This window comes from Neophocaena asiaeorientalis, unplaced genomic scaffold (genome assembly GCF_003031525.2).
Source record: "Neophocaena asiaeorientalis asiaeorientalis breed wild unplaced genomic scaffold, Neophocaena_asiaeorientalis_V1.1 scaffold67, whole genome shotgun sequence".
NCBI classification, from domain to species: domain Eukaryota; kingdom Metazoa; phylum Chordata; class Mammalia; order Artiodactyla; family Phocoenidae; genus Neophocaena; species Neophocaena asiaeorientalis.
Window position 1 is genome coordinate 10369020 of NW_020173731.1, and position 27559 is coordinate 10396578.

The 27559-nt window shown below is 55.6% G+C and overlaps 1 protein-coding gene across 7 annotated transcripts; it reads right to left on the bottom strand.

The window, feature by feature from the left end:
- Window positions 1-5254: 5254 nt before the first annotated feature.
- Window positions 5255-27559, bottom strand: IKBKE (inhibitor of nuclear factor kappa B kinase subunit epsilon). Of its 7 annotated transcripts, none has more exons than XM_024751022.1 (23): window positions 27346-27559; window positions 26660-26749; window positions 24892-25006; window positions 24149-24217; window positions 23578-23707; window positions 22385-22566; window positions 21779-21939; window positions 20724-20834; window positions 20247-20426; window positions 19447-19643; window positions 19164-19328; window positions 18618-18682; window positions 18436-18527; window positions 18189-18275; window positions 15890-15965; window positions 15662-15774; window positions 13720-13796; window positions 11110-11149; window positions 10287-10388; window positions 8875-8971; window positions 8017-8129; window positions 7759-7830; window positions 5255-6064 (listed from the first exon to the last, which is right to left on the bottom strand). In XM_024751022.1, exons 3-23 carry the CDS (start codon window positions 24976-24978, stop codon window positions 6031-6033), a joined length of 2250 nt encoding a protein of 749 aa, XP_024606790.1. In that variant the 5' UTR covers window positions 24979-25006; window positions 26660-26749; window positions 27346-27559; the 3' UTR covers window positions 5255-6030. The 7 variants fall into 7 exon arrangements, 5 of the variants coding, with proteins under 5 accessions (XP_024606790.1, XP_024606789.1, XP_024606788.1 ...); XM_024751021.1 differs by having other exon boundaries at window positions 15890-15959; window positions 24077-24217; XM_024751020.1 differs by having other exon boundaries at window positions 24077-24217.

A 27559-nucleotide genomic window follows, 5' to 3' on the forward strand; every position in this document is an offset into this window, starting at 1 on the left:
GTCAGTAATACCTTCCATTGCTAGACTGTGAGCCGGGACTGTGACAAAACATTGTCGGGGAATTAAAATGTTTGCCACCTGCTATGTGTTATACGTATTTACTCTAGGAACACACATTGAGTACCTACCGTGTGGCAGGTACTTTCGGCTCGAATGACCTCATCTTCACGGCAACTCTGTGAAGTGGTCAGCATTCCCGTTTTACAGATGAGAAAACTGACGCTCAGATAAGGCATGTGACTGGCCCCCAAAGGTGTCACAGTCTGGACTGCAATCTGTGATTTTGCCTTTGCACTGCCCAGCGGGTGTGGTAAAAAGAGCAGTGTTTAAAATCTCTGATCTCACTTTGTAGGTGCTGTTTGAAGACAGCAAAATCTTTCCCCATTTTCCTCTCTCTATTGAAATCTTGTCCAACTTTCAAAGTGTAGTCCAAATACCAGGCCCTCCATAGAGCCTTCCCACAGTCACCCAGACCTAATTCACAGCTCTTTCTCCCAAGATCCCACAGCAAGTTGCTTGTGCCTTTGGCATCCACATCGTCCTAACAGGATTCACATTTCGTACAAATGTAGTTTGTACATTTTTGCTTCCCTCACTTAGGTCTTGTCAGTCTTTCTGATCCCACTGTGCAGGGCAAATAAGAGGTGCTCATCAAATGTTTAGTGCAATGAAAGCTGGAGGCTCCCAACCTGTACCTAATACAGAATTTATCTCTTAATATCCCTTCAAGCTATGGCTTCTGTACCCAGGGAGGGGGAGATGAAGGAATTGTCTGGTTCAGGAAGAATAGAAGGCAGTCAAAGCCCTGAGGGGGCTGGGTAGAAGTGGGGTGGTATTGGGAGCTCCATTTAAGACTCATGCACATCCTCCAAAGTTGCTGGTCACTGCGGGGGGATTTCCTGTCTTCATGTGCTAGTGACTGGCTAAGGGTGAGGGCTGGTAGGGTACCATCTCTCCTTTCAGAGGGTTGGGTTGTGTGTCACCCAACACCAGTGCTCTTATGGGGATCATCTAGGTCCTTGACCGTGCCTGGGGACAAGAGGGCAAACCAGGGTGGGAATGTGATCAGGGACATGAGGGCTGCTGGAACGGTGTCACCATGAAGGGGGGTGGGGTGGGGCTTGTGGTCCAGCCGTTTAGTGGTGCCTCCTCCATCTGCATTTCAATTATGGAATTTTTCCATTCCCAGCTGCCAGGCATATGATAAGACTGGTTTGTGTGTGTATGTTTCTTCTTTCTGTGTTGGAAAAACTCAGATATTCCAGGCAGATTTGTCAGCAGCTTTTGCCCTCAGCCAGAGGGGAGGCTCCAAGCCACAGCCACGGACGTTCCAGCACTAAGCCATCGCTGTGGCAGGCGGCCATGGACCAGAGCAGTGACAGACCAGTGCGAGCAGAGTGGCCTGGACGACCTCCCACTAGAAGCATGTGTGAGTGCATGCACACGATACGCCTGTCTCTCTTCTGGGCCTCTGTCTTGTTCCTCTTATCTCTGCTCCCCCTCCCCTCCCATTGTCTTTCCCTCTCCATCCCTCTATCTTTCCCTTCCTCTCCATCCTTCTCTCCTACCCTCCCTCCTTTCCTCACTCGCAGCTCTTCTCACTCCCTTCTTCCCTCTTTCTCTCTCTCTTTTTCTCTCTCGTGAAGCGTGCAGGGAAAGGATTGACTGCTTCAAGTGGCTCCTGGAATTCTGAGCTTCCAAGGAGAATAAACTGAAGCTATTTCAGGTCACACTGGCCCATTCCTTACCACCTCCCATCGGGGTTGCCTGATTATGGAGTTTTTTGTGAGATGAAGGAAAAAGAAATCAGGAATTCCACCCTTTACAAAATCACTGAAGCAGTTTGGAAGTGAATCCCTGATGACCAGCTGTGGTGATCCTCTGGGGCTGCCCCTGCTGCAGTGAGGAGGCCCCAGAAAGCAAATGGTGGGCCCAGGAGGAGGGAGGGCACGTCGCTATCCCTTAGACTGGCTTCCCTGGCCTCAGTTGTCAGGTTGGGGGGTGGCACCTGGTCCAGTGTACCACCCACTGCCCACAGGTCTATACTGGGTATTCACATGTCCTCTGCTGGACACGGAAAACTCTGCCTCAGTATCCTTGAACTTTAGCTTGTGGAAGAATCACTGGGGAAACTCATCAATGATGCCAGTTCCTGGGCCACACCCGTACCAATTGAAATCAAGAGGTGGGTGGGGTCACAGAATCTGGATTTTGAACCAGAATGCTTGTCTGTAAAGAGGAAACTGCGTAGGGACTTCCCTGGTGGCGCAGTGGTTAAGAATCCACCTGCCAATGCAGGGGACACGGGTTCGATCCCTGGACCGGGAAGATCCCACATGCCACAGAGCAACTAAGCCCATGCACCGCAACTACTGAGCCTGTGTGCCACAACTACTGAAGCCTGCGTGCTCTAGGGCCCATGTGCCACAACTACTGAACCCGTGTGCTGCAACTACTGAAGCCCACGCACCTAGAGCCCGTGCTCCTCAACAAGAGAAGCCACCACAATGAGAAGCCTGTGCATAGCAATGAAGAGTAGCCCCCGCTCACCACAACTAGAGAAAGCCCGTGTGCAGCAACGAAGACCCAACGCAGCCCCAAAATAAATAAATAAATAATTTAATTTCAAAAAAAGGAGGGGGAAGGAACTGCGTAGATGCTGAGAGAGATGCAAAAACGATCACCCTGAGGCTCCAGGTCACGGAAAGAGGCACCAGCCCCTCCAGAGCCCCCCGGGGAGCCCGACGTGCCCCTGCTTCCTTCCAGTTGGGCCCCTTTAAACGGAGCCGGCCCGTTTTTAAGGGCATGCGCACCATGAATCTGAATGCTGCGTGGACTCTTCCCAGATGTTTGTGACTGATCTGAGCCACCGACTGAGCCTTTCTGAGACAAGGGCTCCTGTTTCTCCATCCATCCTGCATGGTGGCCTCAGCCCTGGGAGGTGGGGCTGGGAGGGTGTGCAGAGAACCCACGTGGTGTTTCAGGCCCCTTGTGGAAGTACAGAATCTATCCCTACCCATAACTTTGAAAGATATCATCTCCATTTTACAAATGAGGACCTGAGGCATGGAGTTTCAATGCACCCTCCACACGGGCACCCAAGAGTTCTGTCTTTAAAATACCAGTTGGACTTCACCTAAAACCCGTTTCTGTGATTCCTCGAGGTAACGCCCAGGTTCCTTCGTGTGGCCCACAAGGAGCTTTTGGGTCTGGCCCCTCCCTCTTCCCAACGACCGCTTCCCACTTCAACCTGTTCTCCAGTGACGCACACACTTGTGGTTCTTTCCATGCCTGGGCTGGTGGTGTTCCCACTGCCGGGGTGCCTTCCGTACCTTCTCTGCTAGGTAACCCTGCTTACCTGCCAAGACCCCACTCTGGAGTAGCCTGCTCCCCAAGTCCTTCCCTGACCCCCTTCCGGCGCCCTGAGCACCCTCCCCTGTGAGGGTGGTGACGCAGTCCCACACCTGAGCTGTGCATTCCTATCTCTGAACGCGCCCGTGATACTGAAGGGCCTTTCCCCATCGAGGTAAGCTCCTCAGCGGCAGGCATGGCACCCTAGTCACCCACGTAGTTCTAGCCCCTCGCCCGGGCCCTGGCACACTGCAGGTGCCTGGTTCACATCTGAGCAGCTGAACGGGCTCTTCATTTTAAGTGTCATGTTAGGAATCACTACAGAGAACAGAGGTTGTCAGACACGTGAGGACCTTACAAGGTTCTGGAGGAACTGGACAAGGTCATGGGCCTTGGTCCAGTTCCTTGCTCCCTACTGAGATGGCATCAGAAGCTCTGCAGAACTATTGGGGGGGCGGTGGGGTCACCCATGTCAGTGGCCCTGCAGCACAGGAACAAATTGAAGCTTTCAAGTATGTCCCCTGCTGGGCTTTGCCCGTGAGATCACAGAGCCAATCTGCACTTGGATTTCAGGGGTCCCCTAGCTCCTCTGCTAAGCTCCACCAAGCATGTGGGGTCCAGAAGCAGCCTCAGCTGCCAGGGAAAGTCCACTGTGGGACTTCCCTGCAGGGCCATTGAAGAGCCGTGAGTGTCAGCCTGAACTTAACGCAGGCGGAGCCGCCCAGAGGTGGCCCAGTGTCCAGGGCCATGGGAGCCGCAGCTGGCTCCTGAGAACCCCGAACCTGAACCCACTGGGCTTAAGTGACCCATGGGCATGAGGCCCAAATGGCACACATGAAGCCACTTAGGCCCGACGCAAGCAAACCCAGTAACCCTCCCCCGGGTCTTTAGAGGGCGCTGATCTTTCCATAGAGAAGCAGCCCTGAGGATGTCAGACTCCAGGACCCAGCCTTCCTCACCTCTGCCCTGCTGGGCCATTAGAACAGCCTCTGAGGATGCGAAGGCTCCAAAAACATTGTCAGGAAGGATTTCTAGGGTTATCTGGGGGTAAAGCATAGTGTTGTCTTCATGTTTCAAAGCACAAAGTAGGGCTTCTCACTCTTTTCGCTCCCACGGTGGGGCTACTCTACTGCATCACCCTTTCCCCATCCCCAGGCTAGGTGGGTAGTCCAGCCCTGGTTAAGGGAAAGCTGGATATATTGCAGGGGAAGGACTAAACCTGCACAAATCTGAATGCCTCACCCCGGCATCGTTCTAGCTTCTAGGCAAAATGAGGAATGTTCAAAACGACCCATAGTACTACTCTCACCTGACATTTAGGACACAGCCTATGTTTTGAACGGTGGAGCGGGGGGTGGGGGGAAAGGAATAGGCAATTAGATGGTGGATTTGAGGTTAAAAAAAAAAAGACCCGGGGCTTCCCTGGTGGCGCAGTGGTTGAGAGTCCGCCTGCCGATGCAGGGAACATGGTCTGGGAATATCCCACATGCTGCGGAGCGGCTGGGCCCGTGAGCCATGGCCGCTGAGCCTGCACGTCCGGAGCCAGTGCTCCGCAACGGGAGAGGCCACAGCAGTGAGAGGCCCGCATACCGCAAAAAAAAAAAAAAAGAAAAAGACCCTTCTCTGTAAGTTCCAGGCCCTCACAGAGCTCCCCAGATGACAGGGAGCAGAAAAAGAGAAGGAGTGGGAAGGCAAGCCCTCCCAGCAGGAGGGCATGGTCCCTGGGCTCCTCTCTGAAATCAGGGCCCATCTGGGGGGAGGCAGGAATCAGGAAGCGAGCAGTCCTGCCCCCATTTCCCAATCCTCCCCCTCACAGATCCCCACCCTGTGCAGTGCCTGACTGGTTGCCAAGCACACCCAGACGAGCCTTTCCCACCTCCCAGATGCAGCCCGTGAGAGCCACTCAAACAGAAAAGAATGTCAAGTTTATTTCACTTCTTGAAGATGCAGGCCTTGATTTCCTCAGGGCTCTGGACTTACGGGCCTGTGCTAATTGGCACGGCTACTGTTGAGACTGCTGGCTACAAACCCCAGAACCTGGTGGTGACTCAGAGGGACAGGGGAAAGGGTCCCCGAGACACTGGCATCCGGCCTCGACCACCTGCTTTCTCAGCCTTAGGCTCAGCCAGACCAGAGGAGAAGGGAACTTGGGCTCTGTCATGCCTGGGGCCACGTGTGGTAACCCTCAGATATCGTGGGAGCAGGGAGAGGGCTGTGTGTTCAATGTAGAACACCTTAAGAGGAAGGAAGACTGAGATGAGGTTGTTTGACCCCAGGAGGCCTCCTCTTCTGTTCCCTGAGGAGTAAAGCCCTATAAACCAGAGGGGGTGGGAGGGAGGGGCTTTCGGAGCCTCTTCTCCCCACAGCCCGGCCAGGTTCAGCTATACAGGCCAGGGCAACAGAGGAGCTGTACCTGAGTCTACGTAAGATTCAAAGGTCAGCCTGGGCAGTGGGGCCAGGATCCAGAGATGGCCTGGTGCCCCAGGTCCTGCTGTGCTGCTTCCCGAAGAGAGGCAGTGGAAGGTAATGCTGGCAAAATCTCCTGGCCGTCAGGCGGGAGAGAGGTAGGCTGATGAGATGTGACCAGGTATCGTCCTGTGTTGGGTCCCCCAGTGCAGGCAGGAGAGCAGTGTCTGAACGATTCTAATGCTTCAGGATTCCTCGTGCACCCCCCAGAGTTCAGATGTCAGGAGCCGATGGGACCCTACTTAACCTGTAAAGAGAGGCTCAGGTTAACTTCTGCCCAGGTAGAGAAGCCTGCAGACCATACTCCAGGGCCCAACACAATCAACTTCCAGAACACCAAGCCATTCGAATCCCCAGCTCTCCTCTTGTAACATCTGTGTCCACCGACAGGAACTCTCTGGTTCCCATCCCTGACTACACGTTAGAATCTTCTGGAAAGCTTATAAAAATCCCCAAATCCAAGCTGCACCTAGAGTCTCTGGGGACAAGACCTAGGCATCTGTACTTTTAAAAGCTCCCTTGGTGACTCCAACGCAGCCAAGGGTTAAGAGGAGGGGAAAAGGAATTCAAATTGTTTCTTTAGGCTCTTTGGTTACAGCTCTGAACAAGGAAGCAAAAATTCACTAAAATAAAATTTTGAGCTATCTGTAAATAGACTACAAATCACAGCGAGAGAAATTTATGTCAGCACTAAAATTATAACTTCCTGCCCCTGAGGGCTAATTTGGAAAGTTTTTCTAAGAAGCTGTCAAATTTCCTCTTTGCAGACATTTAAGAGGATGGGTTCTCCCCTTGCTGGAATGGAACATGGGATGTCCTCAACCCAAGGACCCTCTGAAACTCTAGGAACAACCATGAGCTCTGCTCCTGGCTTCCCTACCTCCTGGCCCCAATTCTGGCACCCCAGACTGGCGTGACCTCTGGGGAGCACCTACCATTTGGTGAGTCCCCCTTCTGTGCACCCTCCCCGCCCCAGCACATTGCATATCTCATCCTGTTTAATCCCTGCATTAACACAATGAGGTAGGAATCACTAGGCCTATTTTTCAGCTCAGAGCAAAACAAACCTCCCAGGGTCACACAGTTTGTAAGAAGCAGAGTCAGGGCCAAACCCTGTTGGAATCTCTGCAGACTCTTTCCACCGTGCCACTGGTTCCCAAACGGGGAAGTGACAGACATAAGGATGATGGGGAGGATGTGGGAGGTGCGTGCACGCACGCGTGAGTGTGCATATGTGTAAACAGGGCTGACTTTCAGGGCGAGGACCATCCTTGATTCTGAGATTGTATTCTTCCTTCTCTTTGGTGTTAAAATGCACCTTATAAAGGGGGACTTCTAGATGGCACGGTTTTTTCCCTTTCAATTCTGCTTACTGCGTAATATGAGAAGTTGGTCACTCTGTCATTTTCCAGTTTTCTTTTGTGAATTTTACTGCTGTACAAAATCCAAAAGGCTGAGCCCTGCTGCATCCGCCAGCATCTTCCCCAGTACCTGCCCGCTCCCCCTGCCCCGCAAGGAAGGGACTCGATCAGGTGATGATGCAGAGACTCTAACACTGGGCCTGCAGCCCTGCGCAGTTCTCCCCAGCTCTGTGCTTCGTTTCCTGGTTCATCACCATTCTGAGGATGGTCGTAAAGGTGACAGGAGCCGGTTTGCATGGGGCGTGAGGCAGAGTCCATGTTCACAGAGATCTGGACACAGCCGCAAATCCACGTGCCTCCCAGCCCCCATCTCTGACTGCACCGAGGCGCATGTCCTCCAGACTACGGTGAAAGCCTACACCTGGTGAGGACACCGACTCACCTGTGCACAAGGCCCTGATGTGACTGGAATATGGGCCCCCGTCATCAAGCCTGCTTGGGCATGCACGGGGCCTGTGCCCCAGGGGCGAGGGCAGTCTGAGGGCCCAGCCTCCCCACTGCCCGCACAGTGGGGTCTCACCCTTCGATGACGCGGTTGTTGTCCTGGAGGTCAGACGCCAGCACCTTCATCTCCTTGCAGAGCTCTTGCATGCTGTCCAAGGCAGAGGCGAGAGAGGCGGCGGTGGCTAAGGCCCAAGTCGCTCTGCCCAGACCCCTTCCAGGGAGGCCCCCCTTCCTCCACAGCCCCACCAAGCCTCCTTCCTGCCTCCTGGGCCTGGCAAGAGGCGAAGCCCCTCACACACACACATACACACACACCCCTCTCTCTGGCACTTACTGGAAAACCAGGTCCTTTAGTGCAGGGCTAGGATAAGGAGCTGTAGTGGGTGGTGAGGCCTGAGCCTCCTTTGTTCTGTCCTGCAGGAGTTGGTGAGATAGCCAGTCAAGGATCTGAAAGAACCACACGTTAGTCAGAAAGGATAAGCCAGCTCATGTGTGGAGGGCAGCGGAGGTGTGGGGAGGGGTAAGAAATCCGTGATACAATGGCCCCCAGCCCGCATCCCTGGAGTGTCAGGAATTTCCCACAAGCCCCTCCTTCTCATCCTGGGAGCACAGCTGGCACAAACACCATCACTGTGTGTGCTTGTGTTTAGGGGTGCAGATTGCCAAGCTCCCGTTTGTGTCTGACCTGCACCTGTCATGACACAGTTGGAGCCGGGAGCTGCGGAGAAGGGGTGGGGGCAGCCCAGCACCGTCTCGGAAAGAATGTGCCCTGTGCTGGGGGCTGGGGAAGAGCATGTGGGCCTTGCTCCTTGAAGAACAGCCCTTCTCTGTCCCTGATGGCAAAGCAAGTGGCTTCTCAGAGCGGCCTGAGTTGGTCTCTTCTAGGAGAGCAGATCAGAAGACAAGGAGCGTTCATATCGCCCCCCTCAGGGAGCCTCCCAGGCTGCACAGGGCAGAGAGGGAGACGTCTCAGCATTTTGGAGCCTCTGCCCTTGCAGCGAGTGGCCTTCAGTCTGAGAACACTAGGAACTGCCGTCCACACTGGTGGATCAGAGACCTCCCATCCACACCAAAGTGTTTGGACTTGGTCAAGGGGAGCTCTGCCCCGAGGCAGGGGAATGGCCCGGATGCCCTCCAGGTGCCCGATTGGTCCAGTTCTCCTCAGCAGCCCCGGGGCCCCGAAGCTCCCCACCTTGCTGAGGCTCTCCTGGGCTCCCTGGGCTTCTGTGTTACAGGCGGCCACGGAGCAGCCCACCAGGCGCAGGTGGTTCCTGGTCTCATGCACCACCCTCAAGAGAGCAGAGAAATGTCAGAGCCCGGCCCACTCACTCTCACCGGGGCCCACCCAGCAGTTCGGTCACCACACAGACACGGAGGAGAGGCTTTCCAGGTGGCAGAGGCTGGAGCTGGTGGGTGCCAGGCACTGGCCTCCCTCGCTCCCTCTGCCTTTCCAGCTGTGCCCTCAGCCCTCACCTGTCCCAGCTAAGGAGGCTGATGAGCACTCTGACCGGGGCTAGTGAGGGTCCTGGCGGAACCACAGTGGGAGCTGCAAATACACCTGCCTCAGGCCGGGCCACACAAGCCGGTGAGGGTGAGCAAGGGCCCGGGTCAGGCTCTGGAGAGGCAGGGACCGCCTGCACTGGGACACTTAAAACGGGAACTGCCCACGTTCCCATTTCCAGGGCAGATCAAAGTCAAGACTCTGTTATGAATTCTCTTCTCTCTCTAAGTGGAGGGAGAGAGGAGGAACATCGCCCCATGGCACAGAACGTACACCAAGTCCTGGAGGGGTTCTACCAGTGGTCGATCCTCAACTCTGGTTACACATTAGAATCACGCAAGGAACATTTAAATACTGCCATCCAAGCCCTACTCCAGACCAATTAAGTCAGAATTTGGGGTGGCTTGGGTTGGGGAGATGGAAACGGTATTTTAATGTAAGGGTAGGTGAGTGTTTGAGTCTCAGCCCCATAATAAGCCCACAGGTCACGTGGGCCACAGAACCAGCAGCACCTGGGAAACTGTCCTCTTGTCTCAGGACGGGAAGGGGGAAGGCGCTTGTCTGAGAGGCAGAAGCCAAAACTCCTATAAGGGACAGTGTGCAAGGGGGATTCTATATAAGGGCCTCTGCCTGTCCCTGCTTCCCAGACCACTTGTCCTCATCCCAGAGGGATCTTGTGTTTTCCCCAGAGGGGGGCTTCTGAACACAACCACCTGGGACATGGAAAGAATCTAGATTTTAGAGGCAGTCATACCCATATGCCAGTCCTGGGTCTGCTATTTACTAGCGGTGTCGTATTAAGGAAGCAACCTGTTCTCTGAGCCTCAGTTTCCTCATCTGTGAAATGGGGTGACAGTATCCACTGCATAGGGTAGACATTGTGGGATTAAATGAGTTAATGTATAGAAATCACCCAGCATACTACCTGGTCCACCGAGGGCCAAAAAACCACCCCCCTTTTTTTTTTTTTTTCGCTTTTGTTCCTTTACTACCACCTCCCTCTCAGTTGGGGCTCTGCAAAGCCCAGGGCTGTCTGAAGCCAGGAAGGGCCAGGCCAGGAGGGCCCTGAGGACCATGAGTTCAAGAGTGAGGGCCAATGTTACCTCATTCTCTTGCCATGCGTGGCCAGGGATGCCTGGTACTTCTGCACACGCTCCTCCTGGAACACCTGCAGGAGCCTTTTGGCTAAATGACTAAAATTCACCCTGAAAAGACAGAAACAGAGGCACAGAGATGAGAAGCCAGAGCCACCTGAGCACAAACCTAGCACCCCTGGGTCTTCCTCACCCAAACGTCCAGCCCCTGGCTCCACAGCAGGGCCGCCTCTCCCAAGGCGCCTATCCCACTTAATGTGCATCATGGCCAGCAGAGTGGCTGGCACAAAGCAACTCCAACAGAGGGATGTGGGAGAAGGACAATGGACCTCAGGGAACACACACACTCTTGAGCTCAGCCCCCAGAGGGAAGGAGAGATGGTCGTGTATGTGTGTGTGTGTGGAGTCAGGGGTGGGGGCAGAACTGGGGGAGTGAGTCTCCAAAAAAGCATAAAATCATGGAGGACTTCCTGGAAGAATAGAGTGTCCAGGAGACAGAGGAGCAGAGGGAAGCCCAAAGGAGAGCCCAGGCAGAGGCCAGAAGCAGAAAGTAGTAGGTGGTAAGTCAGCGAGGACACCTAAGGAAAGAAATCCTTCAAACAATCGTGTTCATACCAGAAGTCAATCCAGTTCCATCAAGACTGCTGCTGAGACACCACCCTCCCCTGGCCCCAGATAACCTTCCCCAGAGGTAGTTAACCCCTTTTCCTCCTGCCCAGCTGTGGCCTGGGACCAGGGCCCTTTACCACCTCTTGTCTGGCACAGAGACTCGCTCTGCCCTGGTGACACCCACCCTCCCGCTCACCCGCCTGCCAGGGGGACAGGCACTCACTTATCCAGCTTGTGAATCTGCTCCTCGTTGTAGCCAAGCCCTGAAGGAAACAGACAGGGCCAAGGTCACCTATTCAAGCAGTCAACAGAACCGAATGGCGCAAGGGTTGGCAACAACTGCAAAGCGAAGGCAGCAGCCTGGGCCCTGCTCCACGGAGCTCACAGCCCAGCGGAGCCAGGAAGGACAAACGGAGGGAAACAAGCCCAAGACACTGCATTATGACCAGGTAGGGGTCCACCTGGGCCAGGCAAGCCCGCAGTGGAGGGAGTGGAGGGATGGGTGCTCGGGGAACACTTCAGGTGGACAGTGGTGGATGAGATGGGGCTTGAAGGATGTGTGGTCAGCCCTGACCCGTCATCCAATCCCCTTCCCAGTGTGGCTGATGCCTACAGCCTATTGACCCCATCCCTGAATATCCAGGCTGCAGGCAGAGCCACCTGGGCTCTGCAGCAATGCGCTGGATAAGCCAGGCCACCACCCTCGACCTCCACTTTTCAGCGCAGCCACTTTTGCCAGTAGGGCTGAAGTTTTCACTACCTTGGCTTCTCCTGATGCTCTCTGCGCTAGGGAGATGCTGCCCCCTGCTGGGCTTCAGGGGAATGGCCTCTGCAGGCCAAGATGAAGCGATGAGGAGATTCACCTTGCTGCCTGCCCCCACCCCTCCCCTAATAGCAGAATCGCCTCCCTGGCCTCTTGGTCCTGGGCCCTGCGCTCAGGCAGCTGACTTATGAAGTCCAAGCGACTGATCTGGGATGAGGCCCAGCTCTGCCCCCTCTTAGCGGGAGGCTATAGGCAAGTGATTTTTGCCTCATCCATCACATGTAACACACAGGATGGGTGTGAGGGTAAAGTGAGAAAGTGCCCTGAAAACGATGGAGCATTTTCCAGAATGGCATCTTTCCACACCCCAAGTGTTGGCGGTTAAGTGTTATTCTTCCCGGTTCATTTTTAACTTTAATAAAGGACTCTTGCAAACCAATACAAATCAAACTCTTTTTGAGGCTGTAAAATGGGGTGGTTAAAAGCACCTGGACCTAGGTTGGGTTACTTAACCTTCCTGTGTCTCAGTTTCCTCATCTATAAAACGGGGAGGGTAACAGTGTCTAGAGCATTAAATAAATTAAGAACACTTTGCAAAGCCCATAGGACTGTGCCCAGCACATGGGAGGTGCTCAGAAATGTCATGGTCATAGGATGACGGAATTCCAGTGACGGAGGCAGAAAGGCCTCTGAAGGTCTCCTAAAATCACAGCAAAGGTGGCCAACTGGGTGTTAGGCCAGGCTTCCTGAGCCCAAGGTCCCCCTGGTTTCAGGGAACATGGGAGTCTCAGTTCTCCTGTCTCCTGTGACACTCCCCCTCCAAGGTCAGATCCAGAGGCGGGACTGAGTTTCCCATCTTCTAGAATCTGCATGTCCAATGTGGTGGCCATGTGGCTGCTGAGAACTTGAAATGTGGACAGTACGGCTAATGTGACTGAGTACCCGAATTTTTAATGTTAATTTAATGAATTCGACTAAATTTTAAACCTGAAGCAGTGTACGATGTTTTTTCCCCATCAAACACAGCTTTATTATGTTGCTGAGACTACATTTCATTTTGTTAAAAAATGAGCTTCCAAATAGAGATGGCCAATGAGTGTAAAACACACGTGGGATTGTGAAGACTTGGCACAAAAGAGAATGTAATATATCTCTTGAATAATTGTTTCTATTGATTACGTGCTGAAATGACAACTTGAATATATGGCGTTGTATAAAATATGTTATTAAAATAAATTTCCCTTGTTTCTTTCTACTTTTTAAATTTTGGCTACTAGCAAACTTAAAATTACAAACGTGCCTGGCATTGTATTCGTATGGGACAGGGCTTTTTAGATAATCCTAGGGACAGCAGAGAATTTGCAGTCAGGCGCAAGCCCTCAAGTATGGATTTCCTGCACATTAGGAAATGCTGGGGGGCATGGGTGGGCGAGAGTGTCGGTGGTCGGTTCCTGGAGTGTTAGCTCCCCAACCCCGAGAGTCACCTGGAGCCTCCCCAGGCTCCCCCCACAACCCCCCCGCTGCCGTCAGCCCCAGCCCTGGGTTTGACCCTCCCCTAGCCCAGGATGGACGAGAAGCTTCCCATCCCTGGGCCTGTAAATGAGCTGCCCCTGCCCAGAGGGTCTTTGTGAGGCTCCGTAGATAATGCGGGCCAAGTGCCTGGACTAATGACTCTATGGTATTTCTCCCGATCCTCCCTTTTCTGCAAAGCCTGACTAACACTTCAGTGAGCCAAAGTCACAACGGATAGGGAAACACTCCTTAAACTGTAAAGTGCCCTGCAAAGGTGAGGGCTCTCTTTCAAGGCCACCACGTCTATAGCATCCAGGCCTCAGCTGAGCCCCGATATGGCAACAGGCAAAGGTGGAAAGGCTTCACGTCCCTCACTGGTGTGCAGGCAGCGACCTTGCCCTAGACCAGCGGCACCCGGGCACCACGGAGCACCACCCGCGTAGTGGGCCTCCAGCAGCGCCACTGGATGGAGTGTTAGGGACAGCCAGCTAACCCAAGGGAGGGAAGGGGGGAGGGAGGGGAGAGCATGAGGAGTGTTTTGCTCTCCCTGTGGCTCACCTGGCCTCATCCTGGATTTCTTGAACTGTTTGTAAATGAGATACATCTTGTCCAAACAGCACTGAATCTGCTGGATGCTGTGGGCATGAGACAGGGATCAGGTGATGGAAGAATCAAACAGCACAGGTAAGGGGTGAGGGAGGGGAAGGGATGGCGGTGGGAGGAGGGAAGCTGTCTCCCTGCAATAGAAGCCTCATTGCCATAGTTTTGGGGGCCAATCTGGGAGTGGGGGTGACTCTTCCGTTTCTAAACTTGTTTGAGGTACCCTCGGGTTAGCCATTCAGTCACCTCTCATTCCTGTGTTTATTCTTTCTCTCTTTCACACACACACACACACACACACACACACACAGGAAGAAACCAAGCAGGAGAGGCGACAGGAAAGTGGCCTTTGCTACACAACAGGGCTTGAGAACAGGCTCCGGGAAGGAGCCTTGGACCCTGAAACAGGAGAGCCTGGTGGTGGCAGCTGCGTGTGGGAGCAGAATAGGAACGTCTCTTCTGTCACCTGGCAAGGGCAGAAGTCGTGCTTTCTGAGAATACCCAATGCCTGGTACATAGAAGGGACTTCAATCATGCATCAACAACCCTTGTTTAAAACAAGAATGGATCAAGGTCTTTGGTCCTGCCTGCAGGCAGGGGAATTCGGGACATGACCTCTCTGCCCTCTTGGCCTGGGGTTTAAGGTCATTATTGTTTCTTCCTTCCCCTTTTCAGGATACAAACACTTTGTCTGAGATGTTGGGGGTGTTTGTGGGTGGGGGTTTATCCCTCATCCTCGGGCCTATTTAGCTCCACTTCTTCCCTGCAGCTCCTCCCAGGACCCTGTCTCAGCTATTTCTGAAGCTGGACTTGGGGCACAGCCCAAGCGTGTTCCCAGGATTCTGTGGACCCCAGACTCCTGCCCTCCTGGAACCTGGGGTGGACAAGACCCCAGGTCCAGTCTTTATCCAAAGGGCTTGAGCCAGATGTATTCTAAATTCAGAACTATCTTCTGATTTGAGAAAGGTGGTCCAGTATACATACACTATACTGTGGAATTCCCTCGGAGGGCATGGTCTGGGGCAGTACTCCCTCATCACATACCCTCAAGTCTTCAGAGAGCTGAAAGAATATTCACCCTAAGTGAGATAAATAAAGACTAGGAAGGGCTTCGTGTCAGTTGAGGTCAGGTTTTACAGCCAAAACAGCGAAGAAACACCCTGTGGTTTTCAGAGCTTTCTGAATTCAGAACTGAGGACCAGGCATGCAGCTCTGCAAGGGCGCTGACTGCGGGGGGTATGGGGCTGTTTGAGGAGCCGGACCACGTCCAGGTCAGAGCAGAGCGGGAGGCAGGGGCTCCACACACCGGGCTGTGAGGGCAGGGGTGCTGGGGATTTTTCTGTCTGTTTAAAGGGAGACTGGGGATTCAGAGCTCGAAAATCCCTGGCGCAGGCCAAGCACGTAGGCTTTGGAGGTAGGCAGACCTGAGCCGGAGCCTTATGTCTGTCATTTGTCATTTATTGCCTTGTGACTCGGGGCAAACTAAGCTCCCTGAGTGAGCTTCCTCACCTATAAAAGGAGCATAAGAGTAGTAGTATCGTTATTGTTTTGAGGATTAAATGGTAGAAGTAGGAGGACCTATTCGAGGGTCTGACGCAGAGCAAGGGTTCAGAAGAGGTAGGGAACTCAATTATTCTTTTACTTAGAACTATTGCACCTGCTAATATTTGTAATTCACTCTCTAACTCCCAGGTGGAGGCGAGACCCCAGATCCTTTTCTCCTTCTGGCCAGTCTCATGGGAGGGTCTTGTACATTCCTGGATCCCCTACCCCGAGCCCCAGGCCCCAGCATCCTTGCCAAGATAAGGGAGAAGGCAGGCTGACTCCTAAAGAGGCTACTGGGCCTTCTGTGCTCTGTGCACCCCCCAAACCCCCCCACCAAGAAGAAAATCCCACAGACCTTCTGTCCGCATGTACCTGATCCCGGTTCTTCATCAGCTCAGAGCTCAGGTTGCTTAGGGTCATCTTGGTCTCTGTGATATTATGGGAACATCTGGAGAGGACCTCAGCCAACTGCGGGACACAAAGGCAGACCCCCATGAGGGCCTCAGCTGGAGGCTCCGATGGGAAGCCTCCCCGCAGCCCGCTCTACGCCTGACAGCCCCTCACCAACCCCAGCCTCACTCACGGTCCGCAGCTTGGACCTCAGCTCTGCGGCCCTCTTCAGTTCCTGGATCTCAGGCACCCCAGCCACGTTGCTGAACCTCGAGGGAAGGGTTAAAATCGACGTGAGGCACATGACAACCAGACACCAAGTGTGTCTTGGATTGGATCCTGGTTGGGATGAAAACAGCTAGAAAAGAACACTTGGGGGATTACCAAATTTGAGTATGGATGGGTACTACAGAGGAGATGGAATGTTTTGACACAGAGGGGGCAGAGATCATAAGCTGAGAAAAGCAGGTTATAAAACAGCAAGTAGGGCTTCCCTGGTGGCGCCGTGGTTGAGAGTCTGCCTGCCGATGCAGGGGACGCGGGTTCGTGCCCCGATCCGGGCAGATCCCACATGCCGCAGAGCGGCTGGGCCCGTGAAGTTCCGCTGTGGGAGGAGCTAGTGGCTTCAGACCTTAGAAGAACCGACAGGTCTGAGCGTGTTCAGAAAAGAATGAGACTGTGACGCATGGGAGCTGGGAGGCCTCCGAGGTAATCCAGTCCCCTCATTTTGAAAATGAGGAAATAGAGGCCCAGGTAGGAAAGGCGACAATGGTCTGAGGCTAACAGTGAGTTAATGAAGAGCTTGGGCCGGGCCTTCTGACCCTCGGCCCAGTGCTCTTCCTCGTGGGAGAATGAAACAGGCCTCAAAGCAGGCATTTGCCTGACCCTGAGCTCTCCACACCCACCACACCTCAGAGGAGGTCTTGGAGCCAGAACGGGAGAAACAGCGGCCAGCAGACCCCGGGACTCCAGCCCTGGGGCTAGCCTGTCGCTCTCCACACTCGTCAGCCCAGGGAAGGCGGGCAAACAACCAGATGCTCTCTCTATACATTTCTTTCTCACTCAGGAACCTAGAATAGATCCTTGTTGGTCATGTTAGCGAGGTCCAACCTCTCATCTGGACCCTAGGACCTGCCTGCACTCTCCTCTTCCCTCTGTCCCTCTCCAATTCCACTCTGGGACGTGCTCCACTATGACTGTGGCTTCAGCAAACCTCAGCAGCACCTCCCCACCCCTCCCATCACGTCTCTGCATAGGGCCTTCCCACCCCAGGTATTTGCTCACATTCTGGCCTTGACAGCCTCCCTTCTTCCGGGTCTTCCTGGCTGCATCTGCCCATCTCTCGTCTCTCTTTACCCAACCGTCCTGCCATGCGCACATGCTGGGGAAGGGCTGTCCTCCAGGGCCGTCTGCAGGCCTGGGGCCACATCCAGCCCTGGAAGCCCGCTCTGTGCCTGGGCAGATGTCTGCTCAGAGGGACTCCACCACAGCGCTGCTGGTGGATCCTGCCCTCTGCAGCCCCTCTTCTCTGTCCCTATTTGAAGGTGGCTCAGCCATGCCAGGGACTCATCTGGAGACTCTCCTCCCTGCCTGGCCACCACCCTGTCTACCCCACGGTCAGTGTCGCTGCTGCCGAGCACCAGGTGGAGGGCAAGTCTGCAGTGAGTCGCCCTGCTCCTGGGAAACTCCCAGGACCTTCCTGAGGACAAGGGCTGCGGGACGTGACGGGTAGCACACCGGGCCTGTTTGGCACAGTCTCTGCTCTTCTGCCACCACCTGTCACCGGGAGAGGCTCCAGCCACCATCAGCTTCCCTGGGCCACAGGGCTCCCACCTCTCACTTGTACCGTAGCCCCTGCCGCCTTCTCAGCAGCGCGCTGGCCAGTGGAGTCTTCCTGCTTATCTCCAGACCCTCCAGCTTGATGTCCTCCTCCCCAGTCTCTCCCTTTCTGTAACCCATCACGCCTAATTAGCCCAAGTCAGAGGAGTGGAGGGTGTGGATTTCCAAGGACTAGGGCAGGGGATCCCGGGAGGCGGGGACAGTTTCAGGCCCAGAGGAAACAGGAGGAGGTGTGTGGAGGATGAGACCGCCTAGGTCTCCATCCTGTCAAGTCCAGGGGACCGTGTGCGAGTGTGAGTGCTTCTCCCAGAGCCCTGCTCCAGGGCCTTGTGCAGGTGAGCAGTTTAAATCTTCAGAGGGGGGACTGGTAGGACAGAGGCCCCTTCCTGGGGCAGGGAGGCTGCCTCGGTACCTGGCGGGGCAGTGCCCTCACAGGTCCGGCCCCCTGAAGTGAGGGACTGGTTGGTGGGGGCAGGGATGGGGAGGGAGCGCCCTCTCCGTTCTAGCATGGCAGGGAAGTCGGGAGCTCTGGGTGGGAGGGGACAAGGGGCGTTGTTGGAAAGATTGGGGTGAGGAACAGACAGAGAGAAGGGCTGATGGGTCTGAGCGGGGCTCATGCCGGCTGAGGCCCCCACCCTGGACGGAACACCCACCTCTCTGTGCCGAGGCTGCTGCTGAGGAAGAGGAGGGCCATCCTCGTGACCTCCAGCGTCCGCCTGCACGTGGCCTGGAGTGACTCCCTGCCAAGGGGAGCCTGAGTCAGAGCTGCCTTCTCCCAGGGGACTGAGGGCACTGTGCCCATAGGCACAGCCCCAGGGCGGTGTTGGAAGGGGTCTGGGTTGCCTGTCCTACCCTGCCCACCCTCCTTGCCCTCCCCACCCAGCCCTTGGGGGTACTCACACGAACCAGTGCAGCCCCCGAAGCATCAGCTCCTGTCCTGTCAGCAAGGCCTGTGCCAGCCGCAGGGCCTGGTAGCCGGCACCCAACACACCCTGGAGCACAGAGGTGGGCAGGGTCAGGTCCCGTACCCCGAACCCCTGCATGAACTACCCCCTCCCTGCCACCTGGGGGCCACCCCTCACCTTGGCCGTGTTGTAATCTGCCTGCAGGTCCACTTTGGGGAAAAACTTGGGGATGTCCAGAGCAGCTGCAGATAAAGACCTGGTCTGAGGGGGGCTGCCTGTCCGGCCCCGGATGAGGTCTGAGCTCATCATTCCTTATTTCCAGCTCACACTCAGCCCTCGCCACCTATCTGCCACCTCAAGCTTCCCAACTCACCTAGAGCCCCGACCTTCTAAGCCTTAAAGGCACTGAATGGGCTTCTTTACAATTGCAGTCCCTCACTGCCCCCTTGTGTCCACTCTGGAGAACTACAGCCTCATGCCCAAGGCCCCATCTCAACAGCAGAAAATAGGCTAAGAGCACCCCTCACACTCCGGGGTTTCAAGGTCAATTCCCCTCCCAGCCTTGGAGACCCTGAAGAGGAGGCATCATTCAGATGAGAAGGAGGGATATTTTTGCTAGAACTTGGAGGACAAAGCTCTGGACCCCTGACCACCTTCTCTTCTCTCCAGCAGCTTAGGCTCCTGCTTCCTCCAAACCAAACTATTGGAGGCTTCCCCACCAACCACAGACTGTGGAGACCACATTGAATCCACATCTCCCTGTTTCCACTGGAGTTTCTTTCCCAGATCTTTGGACGCTGCGAAGCAGGTTGGGCAGGCCACCAGCCCGAGTCACATGGCATTTCAGAGGCGCATGCAGAATTAGAACCCAGATCTGCCTTCTACACCCTGGGGACCCAAAGAAACACCCACAAGAAAATGAATCAGTATCCTGGATTATAAACCCCTGCCCCTTGGAAGAGAATGTGAGGAGGAGAAAAGATAAAGCCTGGGTGGCCCTACTCACGGTCCCTGAAGGCCAGCCCCTTGGGGGTCTCACTGACCATGCTGAACAGGGTCAGGGGGCTGCTTGCTGTCGTGTGGGCGATGTGCTGTGCTGAGAGGCTGGGCTCGAGGACACAGAGGTGACCCTCAAAGAGGTACTCCTGGTGCTGGGGGGCCACGTTGGTCTGCTTGTACACGGCCTCTAGAAAGATGGCTATCCTAGACACACCAGAGGCAGAGAGAGGGGAGGGGGAGGGGAGGGCATGTCAGCAGGCAGGATACAGGGTCAGGGTGACCCGAAGCCCAGCTAAGACTTTGGGTTCTGCTTTTCAGAGGGAGGGACTGGGTGATTTTCTCTCTAGGGCGGGGAGATGAAGGACAGAGCTCATGTCTTATAGTGGATGGAGACAAAGTGGGGATAGAACTCAAGAAGCCTTCACATCTCTTCCTGCCACACTTCCATTAAAACTCACCTAGTCCCAGAGCATGCTCCAGACATACAGGATTCCATGAGTAATACACTGGGGAAATGCACTGCCATACACACACACACACACACACACACACACACACACACACACACACACACACTCACACCCCTCAGGAGATTTATAATGCATCAGCTTTATAAAGTTTGCCGAATCTCTCAAGTCCAGCAGCAAGGAGGCCTGTTTAACGTTAACTTGGTGGAACTAGTATTTTTCCAAAGTAAGATTGGACCCAGAAGCTTCCAAATCTAAACTGCCCACAGAGCACTGCCCAGGACACGCCCCTGTGCTCGGGGAGAGAAGGCTCGCGCCGCCCTCGCTCGCGCCCACTCACGTGTTGTGCGCGTGGATGTAGACGTGGTGCACGACAGCCTGCGGCAAGGAGAAGACGTGGACGACAACTCGCTGCAGGATGTCACTGGTCTCCGCAAAGAACTGGTCGAAGCCCCAGCACTTGGCCTGCTCCACCTCCAGGATGTTGGCCAGGATGGGCACCAGCTGGCTCTGCAGCCCCCTGCCCCCCGGGACATGGAGACTGTCAGGGGCCAGGGCCCGGAGTTGGCCTCCTCAAGTAGGTAATAGGGGCCTTCCATGAGAATGTCCTGAAGAGCCAGGGCCAAGGGGTGGGATGGAGAGGAAGAGCTGGAAGGGTCTTCCAGCATCCAGATGGAGAAACTGGGGCTAGAAAGGGAGAGTGGTGTACCCAAGCTGCCAGCACACAGGGTGCTCCGCCGGACCAGGCCTCCGCTGAGAGAAGGACATCGGCCCAGACTCGGGTCTGTGTCTGCCCCTTCCGCAGGGTCCCACTCACATGGACAGCTGACAGGTGATGGGGAGGGTGTAGCTCCACTCCAGGGGCCCGTTCTCCAGCCTCTGAGTGCCTGCAATGGCCCCGGTTGGCTTCTCCGTGGTGATCCGGTACCTGGGGGGAGACAGGACCAAATCAGCAGGAGCCTCCAGCCCATCACACTTCAAGGGATGATGGACTCAGCCCGGAGGGCTCAGGGCACAGGGGCAAGTCACCCAGCTGCCCCGAGGCACCCTGAGAATGGAAATTGAGAGTCTGGCTAGCAGTCCTGATGCTCCCCAGTCAAGTTCTCCACTCTCTCCTCTGTCCATTTCCTCTGCCCCCTCACCACACATCCGTGCCCACCTGCCTCCACACCTGCGCCTGCACTGTGGTCGGCCCCCCCTCTGCCCCCTCACCACACATCCGTGCCCACCTGCCTCCACACCTGCGCCTGCACTGTGGTCGGCCCCCGTAGTCTCCCCTCACCACACATCCGTGCCCACCTGCCTCCACACCTGCGCCTGCACTGTGGTCGGCCCCCGTAGTCTCCCCTCCACCTCACTATTCCAACCTCCCCTCCCTCCAAAGTCCAGCTACCCTGACAGCCCCCATCCAAGTCACAGCTTGACCCCTGAGCTGAAGGGGCATTGACCTTCCTGCAAATCCACTTTAAATCTCTGTTGCTCTGGGTCTCCAGCTACTTCTGTATCAGACAGCAGAAAACCATGAGGGAGCCAGGACCTGGGATCAGGTGGCTAGGTCCTTGCCCTTCCCCTTTGCCCCTGGCAGGCTCTGCAACCTTGGCCAAGTCGCTCTGGGAGCCTCAGTTGAGATGTGGTGAGCCACAAATGGAGGGGGGTGCTCAAGGGAAGCCCTGAACTAAGTTCTCCCATCAGGAGGGGACAGGGCTCAGCCTCTTGTTTGATGGACTGATATCCAAGGATCCAAAAGAAGCCTGCGTCGGGGGCAGACCAGGAGGACCGCAGAGTCAGAGGCAGAATAGGGGACACAGCAGGGACTAGAAGGGAAGGCCCAGGGTCCGCCCCTTCGCCCCCCTGCCCGGCGGCCCACCGTACATGATCTCCTTGTTGCGTCGGGGCCCTCCAAAGGGGACGAAGGGCAGGCTGCCAGTGGCTGCATGGTACAGGGTCACCCCAATGCTCCAGAGATCCACGGCCACCCCAAAAGCTTTCTGTTGGGGCTTGCGAAGCACTGCCCGCTCATACATGTCAGGGTGCTGCAGGAGGGGGAACCAGAGAGCTGTCATGGAGGGGAAAGGGAGCGAGCACCTGAGCACACCCCATTCAGACCCCCTTCTCCCACTTTCAGGAGGAAACAGAACCGTCAGAATGCATCTCCTTTGTCATCTCAAAAATAAGCATGTGCTTATCCAAAGCACCCCTCCCCCCAATCCCAGCCTCTGCCCTGAGGGAAGAGGTGACCATCAGTGCTCCATCCTCCATGAGTATCCTATCAAGGACTTAACTGAACAGGGGAGGCCTGGGCAGGCTGCAGCATTGCCTTTCGGCCTTAGAGAACAGAACAAATTGTTCTGGTTGGGGATAGGGGGTGAAAGAGAGATAACCCTGCCGGACACAGGAAGATTGGACAGAGCCCCTCAGAGGGGCACTGAGAGCCACAAGGTGAGGGGCAGCCAGCTGCAGGGGAAGCCCTCCGCTCACCAGGTACTCCTCGGTGCCGTAGACCGAGACGAACTTCTCGTCGTCATCCAGCTCCCGGGCTGCCCCGAAGTCCGTCAGCTTGTAGATGCTCCGCCCCTCCTCCCCGACCAGGCGCAAGATATTCCCGGGCTTGATGTCCCGGTGGACGATGCCGTTCTCCCGCAGGTGGTTCACGCCGGCCACTGAGACAGAGGGAAGACCGCTAGTGGCTCCGGCCAGGGACAGCCCAGTGTCAAGGCGCATCTCGGGGGAAGGATCCACATAGACAGAGAGTGGCAACTCACGGGCCACCGGGGCCCCAGCAGCAGCAGGAGAACAGAGACAGGCACAGAGCAAAGGATGGGGGTCCCAAGGAGGTGGGGTGTCGAGGTCTCATTGGGGTTCCCTAAGAAACTGAGAGGAATGGCGGCTGTGTCTCCCAGAGGAGGGCACTCTCCTCCCTACCAGTCTTTAAAAAGTATTATTGTTGTTAATTGCGGTAAAATATACCTAACATAAAATTTACATTTTAACCATTTTTAAGTGTACACATCAGGGGCATTAAATGCACTGACACTGCAGTGCTACCATCCCCACCATCCACCTCCAGGACTTTGTCAACTTCCCAGACAGAAATTCTACCTATTAAACACTCACTCTCCATCCCCCCACCCCAGCCTCTGGCAATCACATTCCACTTTCTATCTCTACGGACCTGACCTCTCTAGGTCCCTCACATAAAAGGAATCATATAGTAGTTGTCCTTGTGTGGCTGGCTTTTTTCACGCAGCACAACGTCTTCCAGGCTCATCCGCGTGTCCTTTCGAAGGCTGACTAGTATCCCATCACACGTATATCCCATGTTTTGTTTATCCATTCGGCTGTCTGTGACATTTGGGTTGTTTTTGCCTCATGGCTGTTGTGAATAATGCTGTTATGAACACTGGTGTACAACCTCTTGTACATTTTATGCTGAAATTGGAGTTTTAAACTGCTGATTAGAGGAGTCAGACACTTGGGTTCTGTCTGTTCCTTAGCATCTGTGCCAGGTCTGTGGATGGGGAGCCTCTTAGCTTCCAATGTTCTACTGTGTTTGGATACTTGTTCCAGAAATACCATACCCCTCTGGGACTTCACCTGCTGCTGAGGGCTGGGTCTGTGGCTGGCCTGAGGTGGGGAGGGGGGTCCCCGGTGGGAGTCAGGGAGGGGCTTACCCACACAGCGCAGCACCACCAGGAACTCGTCCTCGGGCAGCCCAAAGGCGTTCTCAGGGCTCTCCAGCGCACTCAGAAGGCTCCCGCTGGAGCAGTACTCCATCACCAGCACCTTCTGCCGGCTGCCCCCCTGTAGGGGACAGAGGGAGGCTTGGGGAGGAGGGCGCTTCTCCTCCCCTTCCTCAAGACGGGGTGGCTCACCCTAGAGCCCAAAGCCCCCATTTCTCTAGGTCTCCGCTTCTAGCTGGCCTTCCTTCCTTTGGCCTCTAACTGAGCCCAAGGTCACCTTTTTCAGGAAGGCTTCTTTGATTAGGCCTCACTCCCCATCCTTACTTTGCCCCCAGGCCCCTGGCACCCTTTACCCCTCTCTGGCCAACCTGCCGGCCGACCTGCAGGTGAGCATGTACCCAAGTCTCTATTATTACGTGACCTGTGACCCTTCCCCGCCTGTCAGAGTCGAGGACAAGACCGTCTTCCTCCGACCAAGCACTGGACCCACCGTCTCCTCCACCGCAAAGAACTTGATGATGTTCTGGTGGCTCAGCTTCCGCAGGACCTCAAACTCCCTCACCTGCACCTCGCGGGGTCGCAGGTAGCTGGCCGTGTTGAAGACCTTCACAGCAACCAGCTCCCCGGATTTCTGCCATGGGGGATAACATAAATGGCACCCCTGCCCTGGGAGCGCACCCCCTCCCGGGCCTCCGTTCAGCCTCTCCCGCCAGCCTAACCCCAGGGATGAGCGAAGGCAGCCTGGTTGGGGCTGGGGGCTCCCACCCTCAGCTCCTTCCCCTCCTCAGAGGGTGCACAGCCCGTCCCGCAGCACTGGGAGATGACAGGAGCTTGGCACCCCTGGGACCCTGCAGGGGGTGGTTTGTTGTTACCGCTACTGTTGCCATTGGCAGTAACTACAGTGGCAGCTAATACTCCTTGGCCTTAGCAGTCACGTCTGTCTGGCTTCAGCTCTCAAGTACAAGATAGTGCAGTGTGTCTCATATTCAGTGCAGCTCTCCATCAGAATAAAGGCAGGATAAATCCAAACGAGTCCCGCTTCCCACCTCTGCTATTCCTAGATTTGCTGCCACCTCCCTTGGATGTTGGCTGTGTCTTCAGCCCTTTCTCTCCAGCCCGCAACCGTGCCTGACAGAAGCTTCATCCCAAGGCGCCCTCTTCAGATCCCCACACCTCTGCTCCACTTCAGAGGGCACAGAACAAAGTCAGAGAACCCTGCCCAGCCATCTCACACCACCTTTCATGCCCACCGGGGGCCGACTTCCTGGCTGCGAGGGGGCCGGGGTGGGCTGGGCTGCATCCTACCTTGTTTCGGGCCTTGTACACACTGGCAGTGGCCCCCTGACCCAGCAGGTCATCCGTGTGCCACAGGTAATTGACGGTACTCTGCATCTCTTGCTCCCAGCTGGCCGGCCACCTTCTGCTCAGAAAAAGAACATACTGGGGTCTAGGATTCCACCCCTGACCTGGGGTGGACGCTGGTGGCCTGACAAGTAGCCCTGCCAAAGACCACCCCATGAAGGGCTCCATGTGGCCATTCCAGAGGCAAGGGGGCAGGGGAAGTGTGAAGCACAGAAAGGTTAAGTAACTTCTCCAAAAAGAAGCACAGCCACTGGGCCCTCAGACCACAGCTGGGGCCTGTCCCACTGCAGGGCATTCTACCTGTCCCGACTCCCCAGGTCCCTGTCAACGCCCTCCCCAGACAGGTCGTTCTGCGGAGACAAACCCTTTTCTCTGTCACTTCTCCCAGGCACTGTGAGTTCTGGGGGGTTTGGCATCCAGGCCTGGGATTGTCCCAGGAAGCAGAAATAGTGCTTGAAGCAAGAGCCCCAGGTTAGACAGTGTCAACCACATCACCACAAATCTCCAGGATTGCAACACGAGCCTGGAGCCCCTCCCCACTGCTCGCCTGGGCCCACCACTTCCTGCTGCTGTCAGCTAACATGGCCAGGTCAGAGCTGCTCAGGAGAAGAAAGCACTGCTGTGGAGAGAGCGTGTGGGTGAGTGTGAGTGTGTGTGAGTGAGCATGTATGTGTGTACTTATGAGTGTGTGTGTGTGTGTGTGTGTGGAGGGGGTGGGAGAGGCAGGAGGCCATCAAATCGAAAAGCTCAGGAGCCTGTGGAAGGATCTGAAACCGCTCTACAACTCTGTTTCCCATCTTTGCCCTCATCCTCTTCTCTCCAAAGGCCAGTTCCTCTAAAGCAGTTGGCTGCAGACAGCGTAGCCTCAGAAGTTACATTCGATGCTTCTCTGAAGAATAGGGCCATGGCTGGTCTTTATGGGATGGCTGGGAGGAACATAAGAAGGGCCACCACCCCTTAAATACTCTCAAATAAGGCTGAACTAGACAGGGCTGCTTCCTCTTCCATCACCTTAAAGGTTGTCAATCCTAGGGTCACCATGCCTGGAATCTCACTGTTCCTTAGCTTTGAGCCTTCTCTCTGTAATCTTTTTTTGTTTGTTTTTTTTAAATGGAAATCCTGAGGAGGTCGATTGTTTGAGCCAGAGGCCACTTGGAGAGATCAGAGGTCAATTCCAGTTTCAGAAGATGTATTAGTGTTTGCATTTTCTAGAAGCAGCTGAGGGGCTGAGAGTCCTTATGAAGACAATGTAATAGCTTAGCAGGAATGAGTTGGTGAGATTTTCCCCTCTGAGGCTGAGGAGGAATCGGCCCACGGGCCTGGGGCTGTGAAACCAGGTAGAGCATCCTGAAATCAAGGCCAAGGGCCCAGCCAGGGGAGATTTCACCACCTTCAAAATCCTCCCCGGGGCTGGTGCTGGGGCAGAGCACAGCCAAAGGTCTAAGGAATGGGCAGTGTGGCATAGAGGGCAGAGCCTAGCCAGGCTGGCATGCCCTGGGCTCTGCTCCTGGCCCTGCCAGGGCTATGCTTAGGAGCTGATGGGCAGCACATCTGGTCGGGTCTGCATGCTCTGTGCCTCCCAGCCCAGCAGCTGGTGCACAGAAGGGCTCACTATCCTACAGCAGCGGTTGGATGGATGGGAGCCAGGAACCCCCGTAGTCCCACCCACCTTCCTCCTCCTCTGGGCTCTGCAGTACCTAAAAGCACTTACCCTGTGCTCTGAGCAGCCTCGGATCAGGCAAAGACTCTCCCCAGCAAGTGTGTGTTATGTTTTCTGTCTGTGGCAAGTCCAGGAGCTGAGCTACACCGGAAAGAGGAAGGCGGATGAGAGGCACCCCTGGGCGCCGTTTGATTCTCAGCCTCCGTCAAAGGCCCCCGGCCCCAGCCCTTTAACCCTTTCCTGTTTGTCACCCTCCCCCACAGAGCTGGGGGTTTCCAGCCCAATTCCCCAGCTCCAGGAGACTCTCCTCGCCACTCCCACCCCCAGGACCTGGGCCAGTGGGAAGGACCCCAGGAGAGGTGAGGGCAGGCACCAGAAGAAGCCAGGCAGAAGAATAGTACAGAGGCAGAGCTGAAGGCTGGCTTCGGGTGTTAGGAAGCAGAGCCCCGGAAGGGAGCATCGTAGGTGGACTGCAGCTCTCCTCTACGCCACTCCTTCCTTGCCTCTCATGGGCCTCCAAACAGTCCTTGGCAAGGGTGCCCACCTGAGATGGAGCACAGGGCACCTCTGGGGGCGTAGGGAGGAGCCTCCGCCGCAGAGAGATACAGGGAGGGGACGTGGGCCGGCCTGGAGAGCAGCTGTGACAGGCCAGCTCCCCAGCACTCTGCTAAGTGCTGTCTTGCAGCTGCCTGGCGCCCCGGCTTCCCCATTCAACGCCCTCCCTGCCATGGACTCACCCCATCTCGGCTGTGGGGCATGCAGGCTTGTGGGACTGCGTGACGCCCCCCGAGCTTTCAGGGCTTGTTGTCATTCATGGGCAGCGCCCATAGCATCCTGGTGGCCACGGGCCCTGGGAACCTGAAGATGGGCCAGTTGAAGTGGCCGCATGCCACCCTGGGAGCTGGGAGAACTGGGAGCAAAGGCCAACACTCAGCTCAGCTCCCTGCCGGC

Bases quoted from the DNA above. Each gene is read 5' to 3' on its own strand.
- IKBKE (XM_024751020.1), bottom strand. From the start codon at position 24,978: ATGCAGAGTACCGTCAATTACCTGTGGCACACGGATGACCTGCTGGGT. The intron at 18,528-18,617 runs GTGAGGGGTGGC...TCTGTGCTCCAG, and splicing joins CAGATTACAACACGGCCAAG to GGTGTGTTGGGTGCCGGCTA. The intron at 15,775-15,889 runs GTGAGTGAGGCT...TGTGTCCCGCAG, and splicing joins TGAGGTCCAAGCTGCGGACC to TTGGCTGAGGTCCTCTCCAG.